The sequence below is a fragment of the Strix uralensis genome, chromosome Z (assembly GCF_047716275.1).
Source record: "Strix uralensis isolate ZFMK-TIS-50842 chromosome Z, bStrUra1, whole genome shotgun sequence".
Lineage (NCBI taxonomy): Eukaryota > Metazoa > Chordata > Aves > Strigiformes > Strigidae > Strix > Strix uralensis.
Genome location: NC_134012.1, coordinates 25,835,395 through 25,856,831, shown reverse-complemented (window position 1 = coordinate 25,856,831; position 21,437 = coordinate 25,835,395). Strand labels below are relative to the sequence as shown.

General features: G+C 42.2%; 1 protein-coding gene across 1 annotated transcript in view; it reads left to right on the top strand.

Moving 5' to 3' along the window:
* Positions 1-20,791, top strand: part of LOC141937826 (ral guanine nucleotide dissociation stimulator-like 1) — a 50,066-nt gene extending 29,275 nt beyond the window's left edge. Inside the window, exons 5-13 of the mRNA XM_074856048.1 lie at positions 2,832-3,016; positions 6,287-6,411; positions 7,120-7,335; positions 11,207-11,310; positions 12,478-12,562; positions 14,961-15,050; positions 18,117-18,149; positions 19,634-19,755; positions 20,644-20,791. Of these exons, the coding sequence (XP_074712149.1) occupies positions 2,832-3,016; positions 6,287-6,411; positions 7,120-7,335; positions 11,207-11,310; positions 12,478-12,562; positions 14,961-15,050; positions 18,117-18,149; positions 19,634-19,755; positions 20,644-20,737 (1,054 nt within the window). The 3' untranslated portion in view covers positions 20,738-20,791. The remainder of the gene's footprint in view (positions 1-2,831; positions 3,017-6,286; positions 6,412-7,119; positions 7,336-11,206; positions 11,311-12,477; positions 12,563-14,960; positions 15,051-18,116; positions 18,150-19,633; positions 19,756-20,643) is intronic.
* Positions 20,792-21,437: the final 646 nt, after the last annotated feature.

Below are 21,437 nucleotides of genomic sequence, written 5' to 3'. Positions count from 1 at the left end.
TTTGCAACTCTGATATGGAATTTTGTGGGTTGGCTTTTGGGTTCCTCGTTGTCTACATGTGAAATCTATGTTCATATTTGAACTCCTCTCATGATCTCATAAATTGAGGAAGGAGAGGTCCTCCTGGTATGCTTGTCCATGTGCAGCTATTAACACGATAGACATGAGCCACTCTATCTGTCTTTTTGAGGATTTGAACTTTAAAAGCCAAGTGCCTGATTGTCAGGAGCACGGAGCACAGATGTTCTTTGAGCTGACACATCAGTGTGTCTGACTGGATACTCGTGGTTAGAGGTTTTTACTGAGAGCGTGGCCCTTCTCTTCATGGAATATCATTGGGAGTATGGGATACTGTTATTGCATGAGGGTCTTGTGAAGTGGGGTTGTTGGAACAGGTATCGGGGAAGGTTTCTGTAGGTGTGAAAAATACGGTCATTGGAGGGCTGAGCTCTCACAGCTAACTACACAGCACGGCCCTAAGCATTTGTAGAAGTGAATAGGACCTGCTGCAAACCAGGATTGTTGTCACTTGGTCATCTCAGCTATTTTCTGGTGGCAGTGGAGCTCATGAGATCTGCTTCTCTATAAACCTGTTTCTTCTCTCCTAACATCTTCCCCCGCTTTCCACGACAGCAATACCTGTAAGTCACCTCTCGTGCCTGCAGCAGCATTTACGGCTACTGGCTGGAAGAGATTTGAAATACAGGGATGGTTTCAGTGTCACAGGGGAAATCGTCAGGACTTTCTTTTCTCAGGAAGTTTAGAGGTTTATTGTGCCTTTTATTCTGGAACAAGGGGCTTTTTCCCTTTCACTTTATGTCCTACTCTGTCACAGTAGGTGATTAAGAGACTGTGGCCGTGGACAGTGTGTCATGTTATGTGACTGCACACAAAAGTCCTTTTCCCTAATCTCTTTAAAAAGTTTTTTGACATGCTGTTTTCCCAGCCTGTAATATGTGCTATGGCCAGTGCTCATAGTGCACCAAAATATACATGCTGATTTACCGGCACATTGCTATGACGAACCAAAGATCTCACAGAAAATGCAGCAGGAAAAAAAAAAAAAAAGTTGATTGTTACTTTTTTTATCCAGGCTTGAAGTTTCTTAAAACTTGAAGAAATTTGGTTATTTTTGCAGACTTTGTCCAGTTTTTTTCACACTCAGTTGAAATTTGTCAACAACTGTAGGAGTCTGGGCCGCGCTGGGAGAAAGTTAGTGCAGACAGAAGAATGCAAGGACGAAGAGAAGGCCAGCAAAATAAGGCTGGCAAAAACACACAAGATAGCAGATAAGTGGGAAACACCTGTGGTCAGCAAAAGCACACAAGTCTGAGCAAAACAGGATATGAAATAAGGGAGTTTTGGCAAGTTTTGGGCTTTACGTGCTAATTGCAATTAACCAATGCAAATGCTTGTAGAGGCGCGTGAACAGCACGTGTAGATGACCTGTAGCCTATTAGAATATAGATGAGTGCGTGTACGGAACTTAGTAGAGTATAAATGTAACCAGAAAAGGAATAGAATACGATAATATATAATAAAAAAGATGGACGACCTGATCATCACATTGGTGTTGCGTCGTTTGTGTTCCCGCACGGAGAAATAAGGACCCCGGCTAATGGTGACTCCGACAAACAACATTGTGAGTTATTTCTGGAAAACCATGTTACGCATTTCATCCTGAGATTAGCAAGGCCAATCTGTCTTCTGGGTTCAGCTATCTTGGCGCTTCAAGCTTGATACTGGGCACTGGCAGCACAGTGCTGCCCATGCTGCACGTGTCACGATTAGGGTTTTATCTTCACAGATGAGGCAATCTCACTGTGTGTGTTCACAGGGGTTAGGCTCAGGCTTAGACAGCTTTTTCACAGAACCCAAGGTTTCAGTCTTTCTACTAAGACAGCAGATCATGAGTAGTACGGTGTGGAGGACGATGCAGCTTCAGTTTGGTCCCTAGACCTGGCAGCAGCAATTGATGGGAGGAAGGGCAACAAAGGAAGTGTTTGATTTAGCGCTTCCACGGGGAAGCTGCTGCCCTGAATGTGTCCAGAGGAGGGCAACCAAGGTGGTGGCAGGGCTGGAGGCATGTCCTGTGAGGAGTGGCTGAGGACTTTGGGCTTGTCTGGTTTGGAGAAAAGGAGGCTGAGGGGCGACCTCATGGCTCTCTGCAGCTTCCTGAGGAGGGGACGTGGAGAGGGAGGTGATGAGCTCTTCTCCCTGTGATCCAGGGACAGGACGCGTGGGAATGGTTCAAGGCTGTGCTGGGGGAGGTTCAGGCTGGGCATTAGGAAGCATTTCTTTACTGAGAGGGTGGTCAGACCCTGGAACAGGCTTCCCAGAGAGGTGGTTGATGCCCTAAGGCTGTCAGTGTTTGAGAGGCATTTGGACAATGCCCTTAACAACGTGCTGTAACTTTTGGTCAGCCCTGAAGTGGTCAGGCAGTCAGACTAGATGATCGCTGTAGGTCCCTTCCAACTGAAATAATCTGTTCTATTCTATCATTATTTGATGTCCTGAATTTAATAGAAGAGTCTCAGTATAGCATAAGTGGACTTGATTCTTCATTAGTTTTCATTTGGGGACTATAATGGGATCCACTTGGAGGAGGGCAAATCAGGAGCAACTTCACTGAAGTCCCTGGCAAAATCTGAGTGACATCTTAATAAGATTCCATGCATAAAAATTAAATTCCTTGCTCAAAAAAGTCTTCATACTGCCTTCACGTGGGGTATGAATGTCTGTGTTTTTATTGTTGTATTAGATACCGATACATGCGATTGCATCAATACATGCTGTTTACAACCCATGTGTTCTTGTGTATTTGCTCTTAGTGCAGTAACATCAATCTTGCGAGCCTGGCTTGATCAGTGCCCAGAGGATTTCAGAGAGCCACCTGACTGCCTGTGCTTGATCAAGTTGCTGGATTACCTGAAAAGGAATATACCTGGCTCTGACTTGGAGAAGAGGGCGCAGAACCTCTTGGAGGAGTTCCAGAGCCAAGAAGTTGAAAATGACAGTAAGTTACCTTTCCCTTCTGCCTTCCTGTTCTCCCGGACTGTATGGTGATGCAGGGATTTGTGTGGAGTACACTTCATTAACTCGTATGCTAATTGATTATATCGTGAGGCTCACCAGTGACTTTTTTCTTGTTTCTTTCTTTAAAAAAAATATCTCTGTGAGGCTGCAGGTTCTGTGCAGGATGAAATAGTCCTATAGTGTAGGTGCCTATGCCTGTTTATTGTGGGGTGGATTGGGAAATCCAGCACTTCTCTAATAATTAGCCAAAACTTTGAGACTGCTGCAGCAATTAAGTCGTTAATTGTCAGCGCACTTCCCATGTCGTGGAATTAAAACACACAGCTGGTCTGTAGCTGGTCTTTTCATTTCAACCCCCCCACACATACACCAAGAAAAGCCCAAACCAACAAAAAGAAAAATACAGAGCTGCGACAAAATACAGCTTGAGTCACAAACCTTGTTATCGTGAAGCTTTTCTTCCTAGTTACCATCATGACAAAGGAAGTGTCTGTGGCTGTTTTTTCCTATTTGAGTGGTCGGCTGCTGGTATGCAAGGACAGAGGAAAAACTTACGTTATTGGGGGTCACAGACTACTGAAACAATAGTGAACTATAGTAACACAAATACGCTGCATGCAGCGTCAAGCTTGACACATACCCTTATCCTGGTCAGAAAGCTTCCTGTGGCATAAGCTGAAAAATCATAGGAGCTCACGTAGTGTGTGAATGAGAACTAGACCAACTTCCAGCTTTGGTAGAGGGGCAAGAGGGAATAATTCATGTAATAAAGGATAAAGGAAATGACAGCGAAAAAACCCATTTCATCCCATAAAAATCATGTCTGACGGATGTTCCAGAAATACCATGTCAATGCATAATGCTGTGAAATGCCAAATTAACTCGGTCATTAACACATACATGAAAAGAAGTACTGCAGAGAGCCCAGGCATTTTCCTTATTGAACATGGGTAAGTGAACAGGATTGCTGATATGTGCCTATTTGTGTCCTTTCCTGGGTTTGATTCCCCCAGGTCAAACAAGGAAAGCTCATGAGAGCTATATTTGAGTTCATCTGTTGTTCAAAGTGAACAGAAGTTCACAGCAGCCCTGCTTCTTCTGCATTTGTTTCCTCACGTAACAGTTGAAAAGGTTCTTTTCTGAGTTATAGATGGGTCAGTTTGAATGATAACAGTTTCCAAATTGTGGCAGAAGAGAGGCTGTTAATTATAGAATAAAATAAAGAGGAGGAGAATGCAAGTAAACTGTGGGGTTAGAAGAGTTTTAGAATTGTCACTTACTGTATCAGAGCTCCATCTTTGCTCATATCAGAGATTTCTTTCAAAACTCTTAATGTGTTGTCTGCCATCAAGACTTGCTGATAATTATTGTTCCAAAGCACTCATATTGTGCTATGAATTTACAAATTTGGGTCCTAATCCTACAGTTTGATTTGTGTAATCAGACCTCCATTCAGTGCTGCCGTCAGCCATGCCAGTAGATCAGACTGCAGTACCAGATACGTAGATAAAAGCTGTTTCTGGCCTCAATTCTTGCTGCTTGAGCAATACAAATCAAGGTGAGTCAGAGATTGCAAATCCAAAAGGGGCATGTGGTTGCTCTCAGTGAAGTCAAGAGGGCAGCTGGGCTTTGAGGGGGACCTAAATGGATCAGCAGTTTGAAGATGATGAGATACTTGAGTACAAGAGAATTCCAGCTTCTCGGAGAGTAGGGAAAAGACTGGTTACACATTTATGAAGGTGAGGGAGAAAAGAGGAAAAAGAGGCATGAAAAAAGAAAAGGAAAATCTTGTGTAGCCTCCAGGACCTGATTTTAAAGGCACTGTGAGAATTTGAGTAAGGTTGCAACTTGGTGATGAGGATTTTCAGCTGAATTTCAAGGCTGAAGGGAAAATGAGGAGTTACATAGCCAAAAAGAGAGAGCAAAAAGCGTAACTCTTGTAACAGTTTGGTAGAAATCCATTTAATTATGCGTATTGTTACAAAACAGGCACAGAAAAATAATGCTGGAACAGAGGTCTCCATTTATTCCATTTAGCTCTGTCAATTGTGCAATTGGCATGTACAGATGGAAATCTGGATCCAGCCTCTGGTTATAATTTGTTGTATCAGAACTGTAGCAATTTACATTGATGATTAGGTTTTGCTAATTAACAAAGAAAGGAAAACCAAAGTATTTCGAAAAACAATGATAAAATATCACAGTCTGCTTTTGTCGCTTTAATGTCTGTTCTGCTTGAAGTATTGCATAACATACTCTGAAATGCACTGGTTGTTTTTGTTAATGAAATCTCACTAGTAGTAAACTCAGTTCTTTCATTGTTAGTCTTCAACAAGTCCAGGTTTTTTTCTCTGCCTTCTTACGGAGTTACTGTCGCCTTACAGTAAAAGGGATTAGGAAGAGTATTTATTTTCAGAGATTTTCTGTTTGACTTTCTCCTCTACCATGGGAAACAAGGGCATATTTCTTTGTGTTTTAATGTGGCTCTGTTCTCAACCTGTGGGAGCCAAAAGGTGACATGGGAAATTCTGTGAAATCCTTTCCCTTCTGCATGGGATCTGGTCCCTTGATGAGGACAACTCTCCTCTCTCACCTCTTCATTGCTGCCCAGTGCAAATTTAGAAGAAGCATTCAGCTGCATGCTGTAGGTGCTCACTGTTCTCCCTTTTCTGGGAAAAAATCCCAGAGCGGGAAGGTGAGGGATGCTGGAATAAACTCTCTTCAATATAGTTCATGTAACCACAAATGGTGCTAAGAAATCTGATATCTCCTTTTAGTTCCACACATGGGGGATGAAATCTGGCTATAAGAGCACTCCTAATGCAGTATTTTGGGGATATAACTGCAGTCTTGTCCCTTTTCAGTTTGATTTATTTTTGTTTTTTCAGATTATAAAATGCATAAATACTAAGAAGTAGATTAACAAAATTCTGCAATGTTAATAAGGAATTTTTGTTGGGGCATTCTTTCAGAAGAATGGTTAGTGAAGGGGTTAAGCCACTTCTCTGCTAAGAGACCCTGAACAGCTCAATTCTCTCTATTTCTTTTTCTTCCACCTTTTCTTTGCCAATTTAATCTTCTGGTCATCATCTTTCTCACTAAAATATGCAGCACAGTGGGGCCATTAGGTCAGGCAGGACTCTTTGGGCGTTCTGCTATAATATATACAGTGGTGGTTTAAAATAAACATCTGCTTTGATTCACTGTTTGCTGTATAAATTTACTAAGTGGTGCTTTCCATCCTGGACAGATGGGTTCTGTATCACTTCCCTCTGTAACCTGTGTGATGAAGAGGAAATGGAGATCAGCAGTCCAGAAGAATTCTCTTTTTTCCAAGCAGACCGTGTGGCAGAACAGTTGACATACATTGATGCAGTATGTAGAGTACACATACTACTTGAAATGCTAGGGTAAATGGTGCTGGGCTTCTAAAAATCTTTTTTAAAGATATGTCAATGTAAGTATAGTGTTCCAGAAAGGGTCTGTGTTGGGACACAGAACACAGCTCTGCCTGGTTATCCAAACTTGCTTCATTCATTGGGCTTTTTCCTTCAGTCATTCCAAAGATTTTTTTTTTTTTTTTTTTTTAATTAAAAGAAGTGTGAATGTATACTGTAGCCTTTTTTGCAGAGTTTAATATTTGCACCTGAGAAATAACACATTTTTAGGATATTGCTACCTGGCCTAAAGATGTATAGGTACTATTAAATGCAGTGCTCTGATTTGATTTGTCTGTATCAATCTCCTTCAAAATATTATTACGTAAAAAATTTTCCCCTTGGTTATGCAACTGATATAATGGTGTCTCTTATTTTCCCAAGACTGTTTAGCTGACAGTTCTTTTAGGGCATCAAGCCTTTTATAAAGTGTATATTTCTGCCAAATATATATTAAAGTATATACACTTTATATATAAAAAATATAAAGTGTATATACTGCCAAAGTGTATATTTCAAACAGAAAACAAATATTTACCTTTTAATACCATATTAGATTTAGATCCATGTAAACATGCATTTCTTCTTGTGAATAGTAGTGATTTAGGTGAACCCTGCTGACCTAGACACCTCTATTTCCCTCTAGAAACTCTTCAAGAAAGTTGTGCCCTACCACTGCTTGGGATGCATCTGGTCTCGAAGGGATAAGAAAGAAAATAAGCACCTGGCGCTGACCATCAGGGCTACTATCTCTCAGTTCAACGCAGTTACCAATTGTGTTGTCAGCACTATCCTGAAGGACAAGAAACTCAAAACACGGCAAAGAGCCAAGATTATTGAGAAGTGGATTCATATTGCACATGTAAAGCATTTATTCTAGACTGTTTAATGTTTCTCGTGTGGGTGCCTTGGAGTGAGGGAGTTGGAAGGGGAGGAAGGGGTTGTATGCATTGGTCCCAGGCCAGTGAACATCTTAGCTCTAATTCTATTTTTGACTGACTTTCTTTGTAACAGCAGATGAAGTATTGCCCTTCCTCTCCTTAGGTGCTTCCCCACCATGGAAATGGGGTTGCTGCTTGTCTCTTCACAGGTTTGGGAGTGCTAATTAATGGGTGAGGCAGATACTGTGTCTTGCAGCTGGGGAGTGCCATATACTTGATAATGCAACATTTATGGTAAGATAGGTATCAATTCAACCAGTTCACTTCCCTAGAACTAAATACTGCTCATATCAGAGAAAGAAGAGAAGTGATGGTTGATATCATCCAAAGGTTAGACTTGTTTGCAGAAGAAGGTTTAACAAGAAAGGAGTAGGACTGGCAGTGGTGCAAGCAGCAGGCAGAGTCAGAATAAGCTTTGCACTTGCCTGCCTTTGGCCATTCATGTTCAGTCAATGAGCATCATGCTCCCTCTCCTGCGTCGATGAACGCCATGGAACTTGAAATCAGATGTGGTGGAAGACAGCACAACTGTTTGTGTTTTATACATTTATGTATGTGTGTGGACATATGAAAGTAAAGTAAATACGAGGTTTTAAGTAAGTGCAGACAAAGCTAACTTACTTCTAGGAAGTACTAGCCTCTTTAACATGGAAAAAATGAAGTTATTGTTTGTACTCTTTTGTTTTGAAAAATTCTTGAGGCTGAAAGGTCGTTTGCCTACTGAGTTATTCATGGTTCACATCATGTATGCAAACCAACTGAGTTGGGAGGGGGTGAGAGGTGCAAGCAGTGACCAGAAAAAATAAGTAGAGTTACAATATGGTACCAGACTCCTCATCATCTTACCTTTCTGCTTTATCATTGTCGCATGTGTTTCTCTAACACATTTTTACTCTTGGCTTCAATTCCTTTGTCTTGTAGCAGATTGTGTGCTTCTTATCTTTGTGCGAAAGGGTTTTTCATGACTACTTTACATAACTCTGGTTTGCTAATTTCTTAGATTTTATCTTTAATGTTTTACTGTAACCTTTTTAACTCCCCTCAGAGCACTGGGCAGCTGGCAGCAAACTAGATCTCTCTTTTAAAGAGAACGTTTAAAGCACTTTCATATGGCTGTGTGTTGACTTTTAAGAATCACGTGGATTCTTTCCGAGCTATACAAAATAAGCAGTCATAAAAAGCTCAAGCCAAGCAGAGGCTTTCCAGCCTTGACAATGCACTTCTATGCTTCCAGCGGCAGCATTGCTAGTCCTGGCACCTAAGCTTTGGCAGCTGCATGGTTCAGGAAACTGGTATGGGGAAGAAGACTTTCACCTCTCTTTTGGCACCTACATTGACTCGTTTTTGTTATCATCTGATGGCTGCTTTATAGCCCCTGCGAATGGATTAGGAAGTTGGATTCCTATTTTCTGTGTGCAGACCTTTAAGTTGCAGAGGGTACGAGCTGAAGGGGCCTTTATGGGGCAGCCTGGGCTGCAGCCTGGGCGAGCAAGTACGAAGCAGCTTCCTGCTCATCCCAGGAAGCAGGGAGGCCCGGGAAGCCAGGACAGGGACTGCTCTCATCATACTTGTTGTGTGAATGGAGAACTTTGTTCTCCACCTCTGTTGATTCAGTGCTTCTCCCTTTACTTAGTTCATACACATAATTAAATACTCCAGTCTTAGCTAAGCACACGAAAAATGCATGTACACGCTCTACAAAATAATTGCACGTGTAGAACAGCTAGTTGCATGTATACTTAGCTGCCCACTTCTGAAGAAAGTTGCTTGCTTTCTGCATGCAAATGAATGTTTTGAATAGTTAGATGCCTCAATTAGAAAATAATCCACTCATTAAAGTGCAGTTATTCACTGACTGCTAACTCTGTAACTAAGCAGCATGGAGTTCCACGTTTGTTATTTGTTCGTGACTTTTGGATCCAGTTTCTTGGTTTACAAGATAAACTGAATACTTTTCCTAACTGCCAGCCCTCTCTGCTCCGCCTAGATCTGGGGTTCCTGAGCAGGAGCAGCCAATTTTACTCACACAATATTTTCTTTAAAAATAGAAAGTAAAATTGAAATCGTTAATATCCTGTTATGCTTAATCTTTTAAAATCAAAGTTGCTTCTGCACAGGATTCTTTCTGGCTTTCCTCTTGTGAAGGACACAGCACGAAACAATGTTATTCAGAGCAGTCTTAAAAATTCTTCTTATATATAAATGAAAGCTTGCTAAAGTTTAGTCTGCAATCAGTTAAATCATTAAGAACACAAAATCCAATATTGAATTCCTAATGTGCTTTAAATTATACAACGTGCAATTAAGTCAAGATGGTTCCAAATTGGATCTTCCAGTACAAACTCCTGTTGTATTTGAAAAAACTAAATGCTGAGAATTTGTGCCTCTCAATCCATGTTCTCCCCAGTCTGAATTTCAGGTTGAACTTAAAGAAAGAAGGCTCTTCTTCTTAAATGTGTCAGTCTCTGAAGAAGAGCTGTTATGTGGCTCCTTTGGCTCCAAAGTGTGCAAGAATAGCTTTCAGGTCTTGCATGTCCTACCACGTGATCTTGAACTTGGTCTTTATCTAGCCTAACTGTTAACCTGCTTCAAGTGCTGTGTGTTTAGTCAGTCTTCTTAAGCCATACTTTGTTAAATGTACCCTCCTAAGTTGCTCAGAGATTTTTTTTTTTTTTTTTAGGTAAAGAAATGGGAGTAAATGTACTTGCCTTAGTTGTTCAGTCAATTTTAATGCAACTCACGAACAGAGTTGCTGATACACTAAGGTCTGACTTTTGTTTATGTTAACGTTGCTTTACATTGAATCAGTCCTACAAAGGAAATAAATTATGTCTATTTTCACTGTAAAGATCCTTTACATAATCAGCATTATTAGTGTAATAATCAGTCCCATAAAAATTTGCAAGGTGGAATTGTAGTTTGAATATATTCTCATCTACATGCAACCGTCAAATTGGCACGTGTTTTGTCTGTTAATGTTTTGTTTGCATGTACAGACACCTGCTAGTGAGAGCTTGTATTTGCAGGAGTGTAAGTCTGTGGTGCCTGGGCTCTAGTTCATGAGCCACCAACAGATTTACAGGAGTTCCTTGAAGAGTCACAGGCCAGACTTTCCCTCTCCTCCTTGCTTCCATCTGCTTTACCAGGAATCTGTGCTATTTTTTTGAGAATTAAGTTTTTCAGTATCCTTTTCCATCAAACCTTTTGCCCCAGAGAAGCTGTGTAAGAAATGTCTATGAACCAGTCCCTCTGTCAGGATTTGATCCTGACTCTGGAAAAGCTGGGAAGGTTTTTCTCTTTAACAGTGTGCACGTACTTGAATAACAGGATATTCCTTTGCATGTGTCTATTTTTAATTGACACTTAGATGATTGAGGGTTTACATTTTAAATACCACACATAAAGAGGCAAAGCCTGTTTTTTCCCCTTAAGGGTAAAAGGGATTGGTAACTATAAAGAGCTTTTTAAGAAGTGTAATATTTGTGCTTCTTAGCCTGGCTTCATGGACTCAGTTCCACTTTTATTTTTACTGGGACAACTGGAAACTGTAACACTGCAATGTCACCACAAATACATGAAAGTGAGGAAAACAAGATATAAATGCCAAAGCCCATAAAGTGTTTGTTGGCTGGTGGGGAGGGGAGTGATATTTTTGATGCTCAATATTTGTGCAGCTGCCTGCTTAGCAGTGAGAATGTGTAGCAAGCATGACACCAGTCAAACAGAAGAGCACTAACATATTCGTAATGCTGACATTTAATGCTCCTGTATTTCTAACCGTTCCTTTCACAGGAATGTAGGATCCTGAAGAATTTTTCCTCCTTGAGGGCCATCACTGCAGCACTGCAGTCCAGCTCCATCTATCGGCTAAAGAAGACCTGGGTGTGTGTTTCAAAGTAAGCATCCCCCTCTGCTCCTGTGGCTAGCCCCAAACAAAGACAAAAAGCTCAGTGCTCTTTCTTTTCATCTTGTTCTTCTCAGTCTTCCTATTCTGCTCCTTCATGGACAAGTGCTCTCTTAGAAGATAACTCTCATTCCTGTGAGGCTCAGACCCCTTTTTTGGGTCTGACTGCTGTGAGCTCCTCTTTCATATCGATTGGACAACCTGCCCTCAGGGGTACTGGGTCTCTTCTGTCCTTTATAGCGTATTGGATCTTCCACAACCTATTTTGAAGAACTATGGGACTAGCTACTCACCCAGCACAAGCACACAGTTCTTGGAAGGTCAGCAAAAGGGCACCATGATACTTGCCAGTTGCCTACTCTACTGTGAAGTTGGAGGAGGTCCAGGCTGCTACAAACCCTCACTAATCATCTCTTGGTCCTGACATTTCCTTAAAATATATCCCCAAACTACAAAATCCAAGCCTGTGTTGAAGATGATATTTCTTACAGGGGAATACCTTTTTGTGCAACTGGTATATTTACTGCATGCCAAACGGACACCAGAAATCTGTGTAGGAAAGATGGTGTTCTGCTCATTCAGTTTGTGAAGAATAGATTCTTTCCTTTGTCTTTGATAAACAAAGAGAAACGTCACTCTGCCACACAGTATACTTCTGCATTTCCACTAGGAGAAGTGGGTCTTTCCTTCTGCTGCCCCATGTTCCTGTTCCTGATCAAGATGTTGCCATCTTGTGTTTATAGTGTTGGGTAATAGAAAGGGGCTCATACACTTAAAGGCTTCTAGCTTTCCAGAGTGCATGGCACAGGGCAAAAACGTACTACTTAGGATACCTCTCACGGCTATTTTTCTGTTTCTTTGTATCCATTTACCCGCTTTCTTACAACAATCTGATACCCCTCAGTGTGACTGAAAACCCTGCCCAGGATCTGTGTACCTGTGGCATTCCTTGTGATGCTGTCAAATAAGGCTGGTGTTACTGGGGAGCACCAGAAGATCCCAGGAAAGTTCCTAGTTGATGTGCAGCATCTCACTGGATGCGTTTTGGTGGTGGTATCTTTTATATGCCCAACTGTTAACGATTCATGAGGAAAAAAAACAGTGATCTGAATTAGAGTGCTTACTGATAACCTAAATGATTTAATCTTTTCCTGTACAGGGACATGATGCTGATGTTTGAAGAGCTGTCTGATATCTTCTCAAACCGTGTCAATTATTTGACAAGCAGGGGGCTGCTAATGAAGGTGAGAATTAGCTTGAGTTGCAAGGCTTGTGTTCGCAATCAAAGCTGAGGTTAGCCCTTTTTCTAATGAGCTGTCAAAGCTCATCTCTCCCTGAACTACTGTATGCAGTGCTTCAGGGAAGAGAGGTCTGTAAAACCTTTTCTGCTGGGATGAGAGGTGATTCTGTTGCTCCTGAAAGCACCTATGCCCGTGTTAGCCTGCTGAGCTTGGATACCCACATACAGCAGGGTGCAGCAGCACAGTTTCTGTGTGGACTTGTTCACAGGACAGCAGGTCAGGAGTCTTGGAGCCCCCACTGCTGTAGTTAGACATCTCTTGGGCAGGGTGATGTCTAGCTCAAGAATAGCTGTGATCATACCTGTGGTAGTGGGATTTTACTGAGATGAGTTACAAGTTAGCTCTTTGGCTTTAGACTGGACTGTACAGAGAGATGAACTGCTAGCTCGTGCACCCTCTGAGCAGACCAGGAAAGGCTCTGGTTTGCACTGGTGAGTGCCGAGCAGCTCCAAATTAGATTCTCAAGTGGGCTGCACTGCTGTAGTGCTTTTGACTTCACTGGAACAATGCCACTCGGCTTCAGCTGAGGAATTAAACCAAGATGTTTATCCAACTATCCCGTACCTGTCTTGGAACTAGAAAACAGGGCTGGGAATTTCGAAGGAACAGGCTTCCTGCTCTGTGTGTGGCCAGATGGACAACAAAGCAGGCTCTGTCTGAAACAGTTTGACTTGTGCACTCGCCTGGGCGAACCCCAACAAGCGCAGGATCTTGACAGGGGTGAGGAAGAATAGCAGGGAAAGGTTATATTCTGTAGAAACTATGGAATGTTTGTGGCAGTTTTTTCTGTCTGCATAAAAATATTTCTATAAACTGCCTGACCAGTTTATTTTCTGGCAGTTCTATCCAGTCAGTCTGGCATTTGTACCTTACCCCCTTGCCTTGGTATTTGACACAGTGTCTTGCTCAGGAATGATGGGTGAACACATTCAAACCTGTCAATCTGTTTTGTTTATCATCCATTTATCAACATCTGTAGCTAAATTTTAAAGCAGGTGAGACAATAATAAGCATAGAGGGAAAATGTGTGTTCACAACAGCTTATTAAACTAAATATAAAAAAGACAAAACAAAAACTCAATCTGAGCCCAGACCTTCTGGCTCCCAGCAAATCACCCTCTCCAGCTGCCGTAAGTAGATTTGCAAAACATTTTGAAAGCAGTGAGAGGAGAAAAATTCCACAGAATAGCTAGAACCTCTCTCCTACTTCTCCTTTTGGACTGTTTTGTAACAACTGGAGGATTAATGTCCACTGAATCCCTAAAGTCTTTGTTTTCTTTCACTATAAATAGTGTCTCTAGGGAAGCCGTGTTTGACCTTGCCTATCCATCCTACAAATTTAAGTGTAAAGCAGACAAAATGCCATATGAAACAGGTTGGTTGGCACGGAGAGGGAGCACTGTGTTCTCTCCTCCCCAAATAATGGCTCTGCTGCAGGCTGCAGTTTTAGCTTCTGTGCCTGCCCGCCGGCTGCTGTTAGAGGATCTCCAGTTTATCTTTCAGTATCTTGAAGACATTGAGACAACACTCGTTTTTCATTTGCTCCTGTTTTCCAGCTGAGGAAGGAAATACAATTTGAGTTTGATCTCTTCCTTAACTGTGACTGAGAGAAGTAAATGTTGTGATGAAAGGATCTTTACAAGTGCAGGCTGTTGTTTTGTGCCTCTTAAAAAGACTGATAATGATTCATGCCCCATCTGTCCAACCACTGGAGAAAATAACAGTAACTCCCAGCATCCCATATGGATCCAGGGAAATAAAGGCTACAGATCTATTGTGAAATAGCTCATCCATTCACAGGAAAGCTTGAATTGTGGAGATGAAAACCTATTCCTTTCATTTCCTGCGTGTTTTTGGATTAGTCAATAAGCCACAGAGGGTAGTTGCTGGATCTCTGTTGTGGCATAAGAAAAACAACAAAGCATTACATAAGATAGAGATGTTTACTTGTAGCAGTCCTGATTAGGAAATTAAACAGAAATCCTGAGGTCAAGAGTGTCAGGATAGAGTTCAGAGAAGCATCTGGCCACCTGAAAGTACATCTAAGCTTCTCTGATTTAAACTCTCAGGAGATTTTCAACAGCGCTTAGCTTTGACCAGAGTAGAGCCACTTTGCTGAAAAAACTGCCTTGTAGTAATTTTGTGGGATTTTGTCCACAATTCCCAATCAGTGTACAAGTCCCAGAAGTTTAGCACATGTATGTACACGTGCATGTACCTATACAGCAAATAAATTTGCTTGCCCCATTAAATGTATTTGCAATTATTTTACACAAACATAGTTGCCAGCTTATCACTTAGATCCTTTGTTAATTGCCTTTAATTCTCTTTTAACTCACAGGAAGGAACACCCAAATTTGCCAACCTGGACAGCAGTGTGAAAGAAAATCAGAAAAGGACACAGAGGCGGCTGCAACTTCAAAAAGATATGGTGCGTTTGGGGTCCTTTTCCTCCCCGTTTTGAACTGATAACATGATTAACCCTAACTGGTGAATTATATAAGGAGCAAAAACTGGAAAGGTATTTAACAAAGAGAGCGTGCGGTAGGTAAAGCTCTTGAGTGTGCCTCTGTCAAGAAAAACAATCCCATCAATGCTATTGATTAGCTGATGCAAAGCAAGTGAAGTGAAAGGTTTAGACTGAACAGGCAGTCGGAATGTTTGTTCCTGTAAATATATGTCCAAAGCTGTATTTCACTTATGCTGTGCATCATAGTAAGCAGGTAATACCCTCTGTGTGTGTATATAAAGTGCATATATATGTAGATGATCCCCCACACACATACATCTGTATATAAAGACAGTTCCAAAGCAGGATTCGTGCTGCACCCCGCTCAAGCTGTATGGCCTACACTGAGCTGCCACGCTGTAACAGCGATGGTTTTCAGTGCAACCCAGCTGTCCTTCTACTCCAGTAACACCCGCCTGTGTACTGAAAGGCTGGAGGAAACGGATATGCAAAGCATCAGCATAGCTAGTGTGTTCAGAGATCTGATGCTGGGAACGCTCAGAGATTTCAGGATTGGGTGGTTGTACGCAGGGGCCACGTTATGTTCCCTGGCACCAATCTTCCCCTGTCCCCTGCAAGGGGGTAACTGGGTGGACAGGTTTGCTGCTCCCGCTTGCGTTTGCTTCCCATCCCAATCAGCTGTTGGGGATGGACACTGAGACAAGGGTTTGGCCTCAGTTTCAGGTCTTCCAGAAATGTACTAAATCTGTCATATAGAAGAGTGATAAATGATTGATGAATATAAACCTGTGTTCTTCGTTTTCAACTGTCTTGTTTCTGTCCTGCAAGAAAGAATTCCATTAACTACTCCTGCTACCCTTTAGAGAGAAATACAGGGAAACTTTTTCATGTAGTAAAATACATAATATAAATACTGGAATTCTTGTGATAAAGAAAATTAGCTCTGGCAGAGCAGAAATCTCATTTACTTTTAAGCAAGCTCATGAAGCTTCTGACATACCAGCTTGAAAATTGCACAGACTTTTACAGAGATTGCTTTGTAAAATGTGTCCGGTTTCCAGTCTGCTGGTGCAAATGCCTTTTGTCTCAAAGTTGGCAAAGATTTAAAAGGACAGGGGGGAGAGAAATCTGGGATAGGGAGGCAAAAGTGCTGAATATGATTTTTTGTCTATTTGTTTGACTGGAAAAAGTACGGAGCCTTTTGGATGGTAGAAACAAGCGTTTCCTTCACAAGTGTAGAAACAGCCTGAATTCTACAACTTCTAGCAGCCTAGAAAGTTTAAAATTTGAATAATTAGTATTAAAATGAAAGGAATGGCTGAGGAAGATGGTCACTTCTTAGAGGAGAACAAGTGTGACTTGATTTGACTTGACTGTCACATGGCATAACACCATTAAGGAAAAATCCACTGGAATGAGGCAGAGCGAGAAACTGCTTACACAGGCTAGCCGGGACCATTCCCCGGCTGCTCCTCTTGTAGCAGAGATCGTCCCTGCTGCTCAATGCTTCTTCCACAAGTGGGGTTTCCTGGTGACCCACTGTTAGAAACCAGGGTGTGGTGGCAGTATTGTAATATAAAACCACTTGGCAATATCTGTGAGAGCATCCCACTCTCATTAGAATTTGATTTGAATTCTAGATTAGATACTGAGAGGATGCAATGAAAGAAAACATAAGACCACTGTTTGGTTAAGCAGACTGCTTTTATTTCATTTTCCTACACAGGTGTATTCTAGCATTCTAATTATTACCATTTCTCAGTCATTTAATCCAACGTTGCTCTGATCATTTGCAGGGAGTAATGCAAGGCACGGTACCTTATCTTGGTACCTTTCTCACTGATCTCATCATGCTTGACACAGCACTTCAGGACTATATCGAGGTAATTTGAGGCAATTTTTTGATTCCTAAATATCCTCCCTGCCTTCCTGGCACTGAGTGTGTCTGTTCCTGTGTCTTCTACCGGGTTCTTCTGCAGTTCTTAAAAATGGAGGAATCTGTTTTCAAAAAAAAGGGAGCAATATGCAGTTTTATCAGCAACAAGAATCTTGTGTGAATTCAAGTGCTGTTATCTGAACGGACAAGCTTAGCATCGTGTTTTGTCTTGTTTTCTTAGGTTAGAAAATGTGAAGAAAGTAGTCTTTCCATTATTCTGTTTTATTTTTCTGAAAACAACATATTAGGCGTGAAGATTTATGTGAATAATTGGGAAAATACACAGAATCAACAATTCAGCACTTCAGACTGATCACTGAAGTGCTTCCGTATTGACTCAGGTGTGTCTGAGCCCTAAGGTGATTGAGGACTTGGTTTTTTTCATTTGTCTTTAGCTGAACAAGCAGGGGGAACCAATTTACTATAGGAAGGGGAAAAGGACTGTGAGAGAGTCTGGTTGTTTAACAGAGACTGAGGATGGGGCCAATTTTCAAAGGTGTTTGAAACCATTAATAGAAAGACTGCAGCCTTCATTGTGCTGGTGTTGGTATTTATGATAAGAATGGGCAAATACAGTTCTCCCTGGGCTGGCAATCATTGCTGGGGTCTTTAGTGGTGGTTTGTTTTGCAGAACTGCACTGAAGCAGGCCTGCATAAGGTTGCTGTCCATCCATTTTCTTTTTGGCAGTTTCCCTCCTGTCCATGCTTTGTGTTCACTTGGTGTTTCTGAGACTCACTGGGAACCCTGCTAAACTCACAGCACAGGCAAGAGCCAAGTTTGTTTCTTGCATGCAAAATCCCAGTAGCATCCTTCAGACCTGATCTCAACACAGCTTTTATGAGCATTCTTGTATTGGGCTTTTTTTTCTCGGGCAGATTGCCATATAGGCCGTGAGGACAGATGTCCCTTGGAGGCTCAGATATATGAGCGCTGGGGTTTATACCAGATCTGGAAACAGGTTATTTTTAGAAGGTCCTTGCTCAGGGCAGGTCTGCGCTTTACATTAGCCTTGCGACTTCATCCTGTTCGTGATTAAGTTCAACTAAGCATGTGTTCCTCTATTCTGATCCCTTCTCTTTCCTTCCAACAGGGTGGCCTGATCAATTTTGAGAAGAGACGAAGGGTAAGTTGAATGTTCTGTGATTTTTAGTTTACTGATACCCTCTTCTAGAGCGTTCTCTTGGCGAGGCCATTTGTCATTGCTCAGGCGTATATAACAGCTGTGAATTTTAATGCAAGTTCATGAGGAAAGAACAGATCCCTGAAATGCTGTGGGCTTCTGCCAAACTGTGAACAAACTGCAGAATGAGAACCTACTTTTTAGATGTGTGCAATAGGGGAAGAGGAGCTGCAGGCCACTTCCATGGGAATTACATCCAGGGCATGCACACTCCCTCCATTTGGTGTTCATGGGAATACGATACATGCGTATGACCTGTGTGTTGAAACAGAGCTGGTGGCATGAGACCTTTGCTTTCCAGAAGATAGAGTTCATAAATATCTTCCTTCTACTGCAGTAAACTATTTCTAGGTGAAAGGCTGCAGATGAGACAGAGGAATAAAAGCTATCAGTCTTCCCTTTCAGCCTGATCCTTGTTGGTCAGAGATAAGTAATGTTATGTAGGAGTAAAGGTTCTAGGGTTTCATCTGTCTGAATGAAGTCATGCCAAATCTCCCTTCTGGGGTCTGAAAGCAGACTTGGAGTTGGCTGGGATGGAGCCATTTCCTTCCCTTAACTGCTCCCAGCTCTACAAACCACCTCTTGGACTTGCCTTGCATGTACAACTGCAGGGCTCAGGATACTAATAATGGGATACCGGAGCTTCTGGTTGGTCATCAGTCCAGCTTCATACAAACCAGCGGCAAAGCTGCCCTCTGAACCATGCTGAGTACTCAGCTCCATTCCCACATCCTGATTCTATACCCTGCTCTAACACGAGGGGGTATTAAGAATTATTGTGGCAAAGCGTGTGTGCAAGTGGAGTTAGAGAAGAGCTGCAATTCCAGTCACACGTATTATGGGTAGCATTTTATGTTCCTCTGGTGCAAGTGTGAGTGTACAACGTGAAAAGCCGGGGAGAATCAGACTCTCTGCTTTCATCGCAGGCCCCCCTAATTATTACCCTCGCTTGCTGTCTGAGAACCACCTAAGCACAGAGCATGTTTTTTCTCTCACAGCTGCTCTGGCCAGAGCAGGGGTCAGCAGGTAGGGTAATCTGAAGACTTTATGACCCTTTGCTACCCTCGTTCCTAGAGGAACAACCAGCAGTGCTGCCATTCGGTGGGTTTGCACTAGCATTGCACTTCAGTTAGTACTTGGGAAAAGCGCTGTGGTGAAGTATGATTCCTTGTGTTTGTCTTCTGATTTGTGCTTGTCTGAAAATGTTCACATTTCAATAAACATTTCAGATGCTGGGGGGGTGGGGGGGGAAGACTTCATTGTTTGAAAAACTGGTTCTTGAAATAGTCACTCAACTGAAACTGAACTTCAGATCAAATTAAGTTTGTCCTGGATCTGTTGTTGCATGTGTTTAGTATATGAATGAGTGAATTTGGCTTTATGTTGTTTTCTAATTAGAATTCCCGTTTGATTTTTTTTTTTTGTAGGAATTTGAAGTAATTGCCCAAATTATGCTCTTGCAGTCTACATGTGACAGCTACTGCCTGACACCAGACCCAAAATTCATCCAGTGGTTCAGGAAACAAGAGCATTTAACTGAGGAGGAGAGGTAGGTTCTCAGTCCAGCTGGCAAAGCAGGCTTTTCTTACCCCACACCCACCTGCAGGTGGGTTATGTCAGCCTTCAGCTGTCCTCTTACATGAACTTACATGTACTGCTGCTCCAGGAGGGTGGAAATACCTCTGTCTTCTGCTAAACAGCTGTAGAAACCCTGTTGAACATTTAGCAGGGTTGTTTTGAGACTGGATTTTTTTTTTCTTTTGAGATTGGAAATCAGGCTCCTGACTCTGAAATCTGATAGTCTATTGTGTCTGGGCTGTCTGTATGCCCAGACACACGCTCAGAGGTCGATCCTAGGGGCCGTCAAGATGCAGGCACTGAGCGTTCGGCTGGTGGATGCGGGCAGCAGGTAGCCAAGGCAACACAGAGCTCGCTGAGCGCTCACCAGATAAACGTCTCCCGGGTGTTTGGGGTGGGTTTTGCAGCTCTGCTGAGTTTTGTGCTACGGCACATGCTGCTAGACCAACCCAAGACAATTTCTTTACAGCATTTTAATATTTCCACTAGGTATCTGAATACCACTCTGCTGCACTAAGAGTGTAAGCATAGATACATACTGCATTGTACTGAGTCATAGTAAAAAAAAGTCAGCTTATCCAAGATTCACATGCTAAGTATTTTCTTGACTATTTTTTTTAAATGAAATGATGAATGTCATCCAAAAAAGCACTGATTTTAAAAATTATTATAAAGAAGTGAAATATCCCCTTCATCAGGGTAAAATGTAGACAGAGCTATGTTCCTCTTTGTGGGGTTGCAACCTTTGGTGAAGTGGGAATAACTGAAGGTTTCTCAAATTTCTTGAATATTACTGCTTTGAGATACATAACTAATAGTATTGCCTGTAAAAATTAACCCAGTGCCCTCTGTTCTGCAGTTACAGCCTTTCACGTGAGATCGAAGCAGCTGCTGACACCAGCACCACACTGCCGAAATCTTGGAAAAGTGTGGTGAAGAGGTTGAGCCAGTGAATAGGATGGGGCAAAGGCTATCTACTGTGTTAATATGAACCTGAATAAATCAAATGTGAAGAATATGGTGGTGATTCGTGTTAAGAAAATATAATGACTTTAATGTATTTTGCAATGTATATATGTTAAGGGAGATTTGTCGTGGTTTTATGGTTAAAAGGGTTTGGGGGTATTTTTTCCTCAGTGACTGTTGTTATGCAAGTGGAAAATTACTGGAGGGATCCCTGTCAGAAGTCCCCAGCAACACCGGATTGCGCAGGTGGAAAATGATTGGAGGGACCCCTGTCAGGAGCCCGAGCAACACCAGAAAGCCCGGGAGAGTTTGAGGGGCCCTTGTGCATGTGAAGCCCAGGATGGGGCTATAGAAGGGAGTGACGCAGCACCACCTGGTGTCTGTCGGTGCGGAGCAGAAACCCCCCTGCCCCCCGGCGTACCGAGCTTGTTCTTATTGCAATCAATTTATAAAAGTTATTTTCGGCTCTGCCTCTGCATTTATAACAATTTGGTGACTCCGACGTGATACTGCGAAACCCGTGGAGTATTGGATTTTTTCAGGGGAGGCGCCCCACCTTTTAGGTGGCCCCTGGACTCCGGTGCTCTCTCGGACCGGCAGTATCACGAACAAAAAGGCAATAAGAACAAGCAAAAGAAAAGCGAGATCCCAGGAGAAGCTCCCAGAGATTTCCCCGTAAAAGATCCA